The 12,323-nt window shown below is 37.8% G+C and overlaps 1 protein-coding gene across 1 annotated transcript; it reads right to left on the minus strand.

The window, feature by feature from the left end:
* Positions 1–8,691: 8,691 nt before the first annotated feature.
* On the minus strand, positions 8,692–9,750 carry LOC134823726 (putative nuclease HARBI1). The gene has a single exon (XM_063835259.1). The coding sequence runs from the start codon at positions 9,748–9,750 to the stop codon at positions 8,692–8,694; it is 1,059 nt and encodes a 352-aa protein (XP_063691329.1).
* Positions 9,751–12,323: the final 2,573 nt, after the last annotated feature.

Here is a 12,323-nt window from a genome sequence, read left to right on the forward strand (position 1 = left end):
CGACTTTGAGTTCTGATTAATAGCAGTTAAACTCTGGTAATAAGTTGAGAACTTTAAATTCAAGGAACGGTGAATATCATTCTACCTATGAACATTATAAATAATAATAAAAAGGTTAATAATTATTACAAATATATAATATTTATAGTCTCTATAAGGTAATAATTTGTGTCACTTCAGCTTTGTCCTGCTCACTGAGCCTCTCCTTCCTGTTGTTATCGTCGCGTTTCCATTCCACCGCTGCTCTTTCCTCTTCAGTTATCCCGTAGCACACATCTTTGGCTGTCAATTCCACTCTCAGTGCTAGTCTATTCAAGACTCTGATGAAATCCTCTTTGTCTCCAACAAATATTCCCAACTCCGTACTGATTATTTCTGATACTTGCTGCCTTGCCTTAGAGGGAATTCCCTCGGGCAAGGTAGCCGCATCGAAGTCCATCTCCGCTCCCTCGATCTTTGCCTCTTTCAGCCTCCCCATAAACACTGGCTCCGGTCTTATCGTGCTCCTTGCTCCGATATGCTTGCTCCAACCATCTATACTTTCAGGCAAATCCCCTAAGTATAGTCCCCGTTCTCCAATTTGCCTAGGAATCTTAGATAATTGAATCCTGATGTTTTCTTTCTGTCTTTCCTTGCATCATTCTTCAGTTTCTTTTCGCATGACTTCCTGCTGTTTCCTCATCATTTCTACTCTTAGTTCTTCCCTCCTACATTCCTCTTCTTCTTTGATCCTCTTCATTTCTTCTGCTCTTCTCTTCTCTTCTTGTACTTCAATTCTTCTTCTTTCTGCTTCTCTCTGTTCGTATTGCCTGCGCTGTCTGTCCTCTTCTTCCACTGCTCTTCTTTCTTCTTCTTTTCTTTCAATTCTCCTTCTTTCTGCTAGCCTCTGTTCTTCTTGCCTGCGCTGTCTTTCCTCTTCTTCCACTGCTCTTCCACTGCTCTTCTTTTCTTTTTTCCAGGCTTCTCAAACTCTGTCTCTCCGTTGCTTCTTCTCTTTCACGCGCATCTCCATCTCTTCTGTTGTCTCCGTGCCATCTTTCAGTTCCCCTCCGTCTGTCTCGTGCATTATAATAATGTCTTTCTGGCTGCGCTTTCCATTCTTGTTGCCTGCGATGTCTATTTCCTTCCTCTGCCAATCTCTGCTGGACCATTTCTCTTCTTTCCGCCAAGTTTCTTCTTCTTCGTCTCTCCGCTTCTTCACGTGCATCTCTATCTCTTCTTCTTCTGTTTTCTTCGTCTTTTCTGTCATCTTCCTGCTGTTCTCTCTCCCAGTGAGCAATTCCCCCTGCTGTTCTGTCGACGCTCCCTTTCTCCTCGAATCCCCGCGTCACTTGTACGACTTCCTTGTTCTTAGATCCACTCTGCATCAATTGCTCTACATTTCCGGGCTTAGGTTTTAACGGAATTCCGTTAAGCCTATTCTGTTTGTAGTTCTCTATGTGTCCTCTGCTTATTCCGTACTTCATTGGGATCACACTCTTCAATCCGCTGTAGCAAGAGTCTTCTGTCCTGCTGCTATTAAATGACCTTCCTGGATTCAAGATCATAAAGAAATTTTCTTTATATCTATAGATCTATCCTGCCCAGAGCAGGCGTCCCAAGTTAGCATTGCTCCCCACGGATCCACAATCGTTACGAACAATCCCAGAAACTCCCACAGCACATCCCATTTCTTCCTCTCTTCCGTGGATATGTTGTCTGCTATGAGAGAGTCTCTCACCTGTTTATTCATTCTCCTCATTTCGTCTAAGGTTACGTTTATTGGTCCTTCTTTTAAAAGAACTTCCAACTTATCCGTAACCTTCCTCTTCCACGAACTACTTCTTTCCGTCTCTTCATCTTTACTCTTTTCTGACTCTTCTTCTCCATCTTGCGCTTCTTGACTCAGCTGGGGGCTAACAGGGACTGCAGGAGCAATAGGGGCGGCAGCAGGGAGGTAGCAGTAGCTGGCATGGGGCCATGATAGCAGCAATAGCAGCAAATGATATCCCACTACTTGGACTATTACTGCCAATGTTGAAGTAGAGTTTGGAGGTGGTTTTTTTCCATCTTGCTATGACAGTAGTTGTAAATTCTCCTGCCCGCTTACGTCTATTATGTACAATGCTTACTATATATATAATACTTACGTCTATTATGTACTATTCCGCCGTGGATTCTCTTCCTTAGCATAGGACCCGGTCCTATTTGATCTTTTTGTGTCTCGTGACTAATATATTGATTTCTTTAAAAATAGACTTACTCTTTTTCGGTGTTTTGCTGGGGTTGAGTGTTGTACTGTAACTGCTGATGTGATGATGCTTAACCCAACAACATTTGTGTATGACTTACCATTTACAATCTTTTCAAGAGTCTTCATATTTATCTTACTATTGACCTGTTTGATATTATTTTCTATTACACAAAAATAAATTGCAAATTGAAAATTTGTGTCACAAAAATTTCATATGGTGAATTTGTCACTAATAGTAATTTTACGAGCAGATGTCAGATTTTCAATCTCCTACTTTACACTATAACTGTTTTGAACTGAAATATTTTTAAAAAAACGTTAAAATTTGATCCTTTTGTATGGCAAACTACAAACCTTTAGCTCATCGGGAACAATCGATGCCCATATAAGATAGTCAGTCTCCTCGTTATCTTTCTTTTTTATAACGATTTTAACTCTCCCCTTACACATACTCCCAATGAAGGTTACTACACCTTCTACAATCATTTCTGAGTGAGATTTTAATGTGAAAAAAATTAATAAAAAGCAATGGTAGGGGCAGGGTGTGGTAGTAGAAGTGAAGAATTTAGCTCCCGTGCGTTAGACAATGAGCTAGTTGAACAATGAGTTTATTGTGCACCTGGATTAGTATGATCTGTGATAAATTTAAACTTCTAAGAATTTAGCTCCCATGCGATAGACAATGAGCTAGTTGAAAAACATTAAATCAATATAAGAAACATGAAAATAACTCAATATTAGTTAGGGCTGACTGTTTTCTCTATTATAGATTCTTGAAATTTTTACAAGTATCGGAAAATGCTAGTGTTAAAAATGCTCGAAATTTTTACGTATAAAAAGCTTAAAACAATTAATACTAGCTCAGGGTGTTGGTATGTATCGGTAGGTGGGACATGAACAAAAAATGAATTAATTGTGAGCGTCTCTTCTTAATATCATCTGTTGGAACAAAGGTTGGATTTGATTAAAGTAACACTTACCGCGCTCAAGGAATTTTTACAACGGCAGGTGTACTGACACCTCGCTCCAAATCCTACGTTAAAGTAACAAAAAAAATAGCACAGAAAAAAAAGATCGAACCATCGTGTGAATAGAACAGCAGGTGAACTGACACCTCGCTCTAAATCCTCGGAAATAAAAACGAACTGTAACGTTAAGTAAGAAAAATAAAATATAGCTTTCTGACCACTTTTATCTCGAAGGTTTTGGACTAAACAATGGAATATCTTGACAAAGTTAAACATCTGGAGCCAGTCCTGTTCCACAAAGTTTCATTGTAAATTCCAGCCATGATTTATTTCAAAATTAACTGGATCTGGACGAGTCATTTTAGGATCTATCAAATAATCGTTACGACCATTTTGACCGCAAAAATTAACTGGATCTGGACGAGTCATTTTAGGATCTATCAAATAATCGTTACGACCATTTTAACCGCAAAAATTAACTGGATCTTGACGAGTCATTTTAGGATCTATCAAATAATCGTTACGGCCATTTTGACCGCCATTTTATCCTACACCTTTTCAACATGCTCGATTTGCATGAATCTCAAAACTGGGAGTCAAGTACACAAAGTGTCATTGCAAAAAGGATTGCCGAATAATCCCTAAAAGCTTAAATTTTTACAAGTGTCGAAAATCCGTGAAAAGTTTTACAAGTGTCGAAAATCCGTGAAATTTTTACAAGTGTCGGAAAATGTGTGCAATAGCAAAATGTGTGCTATAGAGGGTAAATATCTCTTACTTGTGTCCCCTGTTAGAACATTTCTTACAGATGGGAAGAGCCTTTAACCGTAAGTTTTCTAATACTAGATCAGAGTTTACCCACAACCGTTTGCACAATCTTGCAAGTTATCGTGTTGACTTGTCTTCCTGCTAAGCAGGGGCGGTGGTAGCAGGGGCGCGGGCGGAGGTAGCAGTAGCTAGGGCCATAGCAGCAATAGCAGCAAATGATATCCCACTACTTGGCCTTTTACTGCCAATGTAAGCACCGATTGGGAATCTTACGACCGATTGGGAATCTTACGACCGGTGCTCCTTGTCTTGAATGTTGAAAAGCCGGAATCTTGTTGATGATGTCAGCAACTAGGTTTGCACTTGCCTTTAGGACCGCTGTGGCTTTATCCGCATGAAATTATTGTCTGCATCGTCACTCTCAGAGCTTTCATCATCAGCTGGAGGATCTCTTGAACTGGACGATAGCCCTAATTTACAATGTTTGAAGACCTTGATCTTGCCAAGTTCCACTCCTTCTCGCAGACCGTCTTTTAGTTCATTTACACTTGTGTCCTTGCCCTGATAACCTTTGTTTTCTTAAGTAGTGGTATTAGTGTCTTTCCACGAGTGTGGGCGACATCTGGCTCCAGGATGTGATTTAAATCTTAAAAAAGATTAAGAAATACGATGATCTAAATAAACATAAAAGAAAAATGAAGACAAAAAAACAAGTACAACATCAACTTAAAAATTAAGATTTTTTTAATAAAGAAGATATATATATGGAAGTTAAAAATAGCGAAATTATAAAGAAAAAGATTCAGATTGAAAGATATAAAGATATAATAAGATAAAAAGATATTATATAAAGATATACATAATAATAATAAGAAAGATATCTAATAAAGGTAAAAATAAGTTTAGCTTGGTTTCTGCTCATTTCCTCAAGCGTCTGTCCCTGCAAGAAAACAACAATTTCAAGAAAACAACAATTTTATTTAGTATCAATTAAAGCAAACAAAAATATATTTCATATATATTATATAACTAGCACGAACGGACTTGGAGTAGCAAGAGATTGACTAGAAGGTATATACCGGCGTAGGTCAAGGACAGAAAAAACTGTTCCGGAATGCGTTCTTCTTTTCAATCTTTCTCCATCTGGCTTTTCCCACTGTTCGTACTCTAACATGCGTGTTAGAGCGTCCAGGTCTTGCTTTTAGCTTATCAAATAGTTGGAGATCCTTGCAATCCTTGCAGGTCTGGAGCATACAGTGTTCATTATCTGAGTCACAGACTATGACTTGAACAAGATCTGTTGTGGATTTAGGGAGCCACGGAACAGCATCGATATATTTTCTCTAGCTGGTGCAGTGTTTCAAGAAGGTTTCTTAAAGTTCGTGATAATAAAATCATGTGGATAAATTAACAGTGAGGTTCATACAATGTCGAATGATAAAAAAGGTGAATAAAAAGTAAACTAACTCTCTTAATGGTTGCTGAACCTTAGAAGATATTCCTCGTTTGGACATATTGAAAGGTGTAATAGTAAAACAAAGTAGTATAACGTGACAGTTTAAGACAAATCTGAAGTGTAGAGAAAAGTTACTTACCTGTCAAGTTTACAACTTGTTCCCGTGAACAGCTAGGATTAATAGCAGCAAAACTACTTTTGCCACTTTAGGGATCTTTAATATTAACTGTTTTATACTCGACTTTCGGTTCTGATTGATAGCATTTGAACTCCGGTAATAAGTTGAGAACTTTCAATTCAAGGAACGGTGAATATCATTCTACCTATGAACATTATAAAAGGTTAAAAATTATTACATTGAAGATATAACTGTTTTCGAGAGATATACCTCGTTATATTGGCTACAGTTCTTTGTCTTCTTTTCCTTGCTGACCCCTACGTAGAACACAACCTCCGATGCTATACCTTTCATGTTATGAAATTAAGTAAATTATAAAGTAAAATGTCCAATGTAAATGTAACGGAAATCTTAGTTGTTTTTCTAAGTTTAGGTAAGAGACCTTAGCGTGAAAATGATGGACCCATGAAAATAATGTCTGTGAATAATAATGTCCGTGATAATTAAGTCCGATAAGGTAATTAACAATTAATGCAGAGTATGATTATTGATTATAATACAATTTATCTCCGAACGTCTAATGTCTATACTTCTAAAGATAAAAATACAAATAATCTATATAGGACCTTATACTCTTTAATTTGGGTACATGATATAGAATTACAATCAAAATCTCTATATTCATCAAATCTCCCTCCCATCTTTAGAATCCCCAAGAAATATTTTCTCACATAAGTTAAAAGTCCTAACTTTACTTTTAACTGTTTTATACTTTAACTTTAAATTACTGAACTTTAAATTCAAAGAACGGTGAATAACATTCTACCTATGAACATTATAAAAGGTTAATTATTTAATTAATTACGATAATATAACATTTATAGTCCTCTATAGGGTAACAATTTGTGTCACTTCTGCCTTATCCTGCTCACTGAGCCGGCTTTTGCTGAGGTGACTGTTTCACATATAATAAGAATCATAGAATGGATATAAAATTAATTACATCTTCAGAATCCCCAAGAAATATTTTCTCACATAAGTTAATAGTCCTTAGTTTACTATTAACTGTTTTATACTTTAACTTTAAATTATTACATTTATATATAATATTTATAGTCCTCTATAGGCCAGGGTAACAATTTGTGTCACTTCAGCTTTATCCTGCTCACTGAGCGTGGTTGCACGCTTCTTGGTGGGGGCTGCCGTGGTCGCAGTCTTCAAGTACACAACATCGATATCAGCAACGTCGGTAGATGAAGCTTGAGTAGCAACTTCCAGTGCTTCTTCGAGTCTAAAAGTCTTATGTCCGTATGCTCCAAACGGTAAAGTCGACTTTAAAGCCCATATAAAGCCCAGCTGAGCTTTAAAGTTGTGTTTTGTATAATTTCGCATGCAAACCAAATTTTTACGCCATTTTTTTAAATTTAAAGGGCACCTTGTAAAGCTGACTTTAAACCGGTATGCTCCAAAATTATAAAGGCCAGGTCACCCTTAAAGTTGGACTTTAAACGAAGAAAATTTAAAGTAGGGTCCCAATGTACTTTAAACGACAAGGTCGTCTTTAAATGGCACTAGAACTGTGCCTGATAATTTACAAAATGCGATGCTCAAGTTTTTGTCATACCGAAGGCCATATTTGTCAAACAAAGGAATAAAACTGTCGTATTGTGCAGTAAAATCTTGTAAATAAAAATTGTATATAAAATTGTCAAAAAAATTGTAGGTAGAAATTGCAGTTGTGTATAACTGTACATATCATTTGCATATATTATCAGGTACTAGTATAAATTCAGTTGTCCTCAGATATGACCCCAAAACTTTGGGTGATGAGGTCTGCCAGCTGAGTGTTTGTCTCCAAATCATGCAGCTGGCTGTGCTCTGGTCTCTCTTCACGCAACCTGGAGGTTTCCCTAGCACAGGTTTCCAAAGTGTCCATCAGCTGCATATATCTCTGGTGCCGTTCTAGCAGCAGCGTCTTCTGTAGCTCCATATAGTCCATTCTTAGCTGGTTTCCAGTCTGTGCCTGAGTCTTGGGTATTTTAGAGGCGGCAGTCCCACTGTTACCTGGTGTCTTCATCACGTCAACGTCACGCTTCCTTGTTGCCGTCTCCATGTCATCTGTCTCTTCCAGCTGACCCTCTGGCCGGGAGTCCTCTTCCAAATCAATCACAGTGGCAACAGGGCTCACACAACCAGTCATCTCCACTTTAGTTTCCTTCTCCTCAATTGCGTTATCGCTGTCGTATTCGTTCTTGATTGGATCAAAGGCCCCCATCATGATTCCCAGTATCTTTTCTTCATTCGGGCTCAGATTCAGTTTAGGATTGGGGGCTGCTCCAGTCTGATTTAGATGCCGTTTCAGTGCATCACTCCTTTTCTTGGCAGAAGTTTTCAGATTGTCCCATTTGCTCTTGAGCTGCTCAATACTGCGGTGATTAACACCCAAGTTATTGTTCTATAATGCAAAAATCTCTTTCCACGCTTGATTTTTCAGATTTAAGTTTTTAAATGTGCGATTAGTGGCTTTTGATTCTATAATATCCCGCTTGTCCGCTATCAGGTCCATTGATATCCCTTCTTCTGATTTAGACCAATTTTTCCCCTTTTTCTTACAGTTACCATCAGATTCACTTGGTTCTTTCTTGCACGTTGTGGGTTCCACCTGATCTTTTTCATTCTTCATATTAGTTTGATCTCCCTAAGACAAAATATGTTAATTGTTTGAAAAACGGAGAAATTTTAAGATATAACAACACAAGTGAAGTATGAGTAGCCACTAGCTGGTATGCAAAATATGTTAAATCGAGATAGAATTATGTTATAACGAATAACTACAAGATATTTTACAAGAAATAAATTTGAGAAAGAAATAGGTAATAGCCACAAAGTCAAACATGAACGAAAGAATATTTAATAATTTAATACGTCGTGGCATGATTTGTCATAATTTCTAAATGTAAATGAAGTCATGATTTCCTATTTTACAGTACGGCTCCGCAATATGATTCAATACCTCTATGAAATGTGAAAGGTAGTTGCCATCCAGAACACATGCACTCTACAATAATACTACTTGCAAAAATTAATCAACAAGCAAAAATAAGGTAATAGCTTGTAGAGTTCAAATCTGTTGTGGCCGATAGTTGCACTAGAATCTTTCGACCAAAGCATCCCTAATTTCTTTGCCAGTGAAAACGAAATCTTCGTCAGGAGTGAATGGCTCATCGTCATACAAGTTGTTTAGGTTTAGTTCAGCTTCATTAATAGGGTCGTCTCCTGGCACAGGCTGATTCAAATCAGTGCACAAGTTGTGCAACACAGCCGTAGCTACAATTACCACTGCCGCATTCTCTGGACTCTTTCTAACTTTGTACGACAGCACTGGGAAGCGTCGCTTCCATATTCCGATGGTCTGCTCGATAAAGACCCGACATCTGCACAAAGCGCGGTTGAACCGCCCATGTTGAGCAGTCGAACATGGATAGTCGAATGGAACCAGCAGTTGTTTCGACAGAGGGTATGCAGAATCACCTAAAAGGACTCCTTGCAGTCTGCCCTCCTCCAGATCTCTACAGATCTTGCTATTCTTCCATATCCTGGAGTCGTGAACTGAACCAGGCCATCGTGCCACCACATTTAGGAATTTGTGCTTCTCATTGCACACCACCTGAACGTTAAGACTGAACCATCCCTTTCTGTTCCGGTAAAGCTCAGCAGTTTTTCCCCCTGGAGATTGAATCCAAATGTGAGTCCCATCGACTATACCGGTGACACCAGGGAGACTACTATATTCCAGGAAGAAAATATTGCTTTTAAGAGACTCTTCAGAGCTTGGAGTCTTGATGGTATCCTGTGCAAGTGAAGCTATGATTTCGGATGTAATCTTTATCAGTCGGCTAACTGTCGATTGGTGAAGTCCAAAGAGATCCCCTGTTGTCGATTGAAATCCACCAGTAGCATAGTAACGCAGAGTCACAGCAAGTTGCATGATTGGTGGAACTGACGGGAACCGTCCACGGCCTCTACACTCTTTAAGTTGATTCTCCACTAAACTGAAAATGTACTGGAGTCCATCCTTCTTAAGCCGAAAACGAATGTAGAACTCTGTATCATCATACTGACTCAATGGGTTCATTCGATCTTTCATAGGTCTTCTGACATATTCATTTGGTTCAACGTTCTCAAGCACATCTAATGCGTCTTCCATTGCTCTGACTCGATTCACGACTGACAAAATGGTTTAATTAATTCGAATGAAGTGGCAGAAATAACGATCAATACATTTACTAAACTACCGTACAGAGCTTGCCCTGTCTAAAACGACAGTAAAAAGCAAGCGATCGAGACATGAGTAAAAAGTTAGACTTCAGTAATACAGTAATAAGCTGGAAATAGAGACCACATATATCATATAGCAATAGAGACCACAGTACAAAGGTAGCAGTGGAGAATACAGTACAAAGCTAACAATATAAACCACAGTACAAGTTAACGATAGAGCCTACAGAGGCATGTATCCGAAAATTTGATCTAAGTATTGCACAACCTGAGAGGAGCAAGTTCATTTATCAAACTATCTTATGATTGGTGCGACAGTATGATGCACCCGCTCACTAGACGTAGTGCTGAAGTTAAAGCAAGGAATCTTTTCTGGGTGGGGATGGCGGTGACGACGAATTTATCGGCTGATAGAATTAATTACAATTTAGAGGGATGTTATAAAGGAACACGGAGGAATTACTGAGTCAACATGCCTACACAGTCAGGCTGAAAAATCAAAGAAAAGCTGCAGTAAACCATACCTGAGTGAGAGGAAGTGTGACGGATGTCCCGGAAGGTGTGAACAGGAAGTAAAACTGGGTCTGCCTTATTTGGTCAATTCTCACTCCAAATATGGAGATGATCGTTTTTTAAGAGCAGCTCGTCTTCAAATTTTGGAGCATACCGGCAAAGTAGCTAAAGTTCAGGTCCCCTTTATCGATAAAGATGACCTCGTATTTAGATTTAAAGGCGACCTTTAAATTTTTGGAGCATACGAAAAATTTTAAAGCCCCGCTGTAAAGGGGAGACCAGCTTTATATTTAAAGCCAAGGTCGTATTTAAAAGGGAATTTGGAGCATACGGACATTAGTCAGTCCTATTTTAGGAGATTTTTCTGTGGTCGATTGCCTTTTCCTTTTCTTTATTGGTTTATTTAATATGATTTTTTTGGTTTCTTTGTCTCCCTTTTAGGTACTACGACCGCCTCTTTAGTTTTCATCCACTTCAATCTTGACGATCCTTTTTTCCTTGTAGCTTTTTGTTTTCCTTTAGACTTAGAGTTTACACATCTAATTTTTGTAACAACTATGTTATATGACCAACGTAACGTTCCTTCGGTAGGAAAGTTTGAGTCAACCGATTTTGAGTGGTGAACTTCATATCGTTATTTTCCAGAAACTTTCGTATTTCATCACTCATTTCTTTGGTGATATCTCTTTTTTTCGGAGCTATACTAAGGGGAAATCCCGATGGGCTTCATAGAGGTGATCAGGATATATAATTTCAACCTAAAGTTTATAGATTTTAAGAATCATACAAAACTCTTTTAATTTACGATTAAGAAACAAGCTAATTGTATCATTTGTTAAAAATGAAAATTTCATTGTAATACCTCCCATACCACCCCATAATCTCCAGTAGCATCGAAGTCTTGCACATTAAAGTTTTCTAGTTCATTCTCTGTCAGCCAGCGAAATTGTGAGTGTGGGAGCTTCATCATCATACAGGCACCATACAAGTTATTACAATCCTAAAAAATATTGATTATGAAGGGATGTCTTGTAAGAAATAAATAATAATTGTATTTTCAAAATCTAATAATCAAGATTAACTCACTGTGTAAAATATAAAAATATGCTGGACTTTTTGCATCTTGGGTCGTAATTGAAGTTTGCAGTCTCGTTGTGTGCTGTTGCCAGCCTCTTGAATAAAGAGCTGCAGCCGCCTCTCATTCCTGATAAAAATGATATGTGTTTCAAAAGAAAATGGTTTTGAAATTTTAGCTGATAGATTTAAGCATAGGAATTTTAAAATTCAATGTTTATGTAATTTCATATACCTCTCTCAAAGAAACTGTACATTTCTGAAGTTTGCAGCAGTTCTAACTCCACGTTTGTTGTATGGAGCATTGCATCAAAGGAATAGCTAGGGCTACTAAAAATAAAGTTAAATTGAAATTACAGTTACTGTAATAAGTTTATATCATATGTTATGTAAGTACTGAAGTGGTAGAAATTTGAGTGTTAAAGATCTGCAGCTTTCTTGTCTATAGTACATACCTAATATAGTGCGCAGGGTCTAAGCGAAACATTTTCATACCAAGCCGACGGTAATCTTCAAAGACACAGCAGAGAATGAGTACGTCTATTTTAAGATAAAGATCGTGTAGTTCCCCCAATGTTTCAATTCCAGAAACTTTGCAAGTTTTCAATAGACGCTGATATTCGTCTTCTGAAAGATCGCTTTCATTGAGTTTGTTATAGAATTTACTCCTATCAGGTATCTTCTCTTCGAATCTTGAGAATCCATCAATGTAATCGTAGGGTATACCTTGTTATATTGAGTTTAATTGAGTCTCATTTCTTGGATCTATTGAAATACACTTATTGAATGAAATGTTTATCAAATTGTTCATAATACACATTAATATCACAATTGTCTCATATTTGTATCAAGTCCCTTCTAAGTCGTTCTTATTCCTTTAGAGAGTCTTTAGTCGTGAGAAAACTCTTGAGCAGT

The sequence above is a fragment of the Bolinopsis microptera genome, chromosome 11 (genome assembly GCF_026151205.1).
Source record: "Bolinopsis microptera isolate Bmic1 chromosome 11, MBARI_Bmic_1.0, whole genome shotgun sequence".
In the NCBI taxonomy this organism is placed as follows: domain Eukaryota; kingdom Metazoa; phylum Ctenophora; class Tentaculata; order Lobata; family Bolinopsidae; genus Bolinopsis; species Bolinopsis microptera.

Coding starts and splice junctions, on each gene's coding strand:
- LOC134823726 (XM_063835259.1), bottom strand. CDS start 9,750: ATGGAAGACGCATTAGATGTGCTTGAGAACGTTGAACCAAATGAATAT.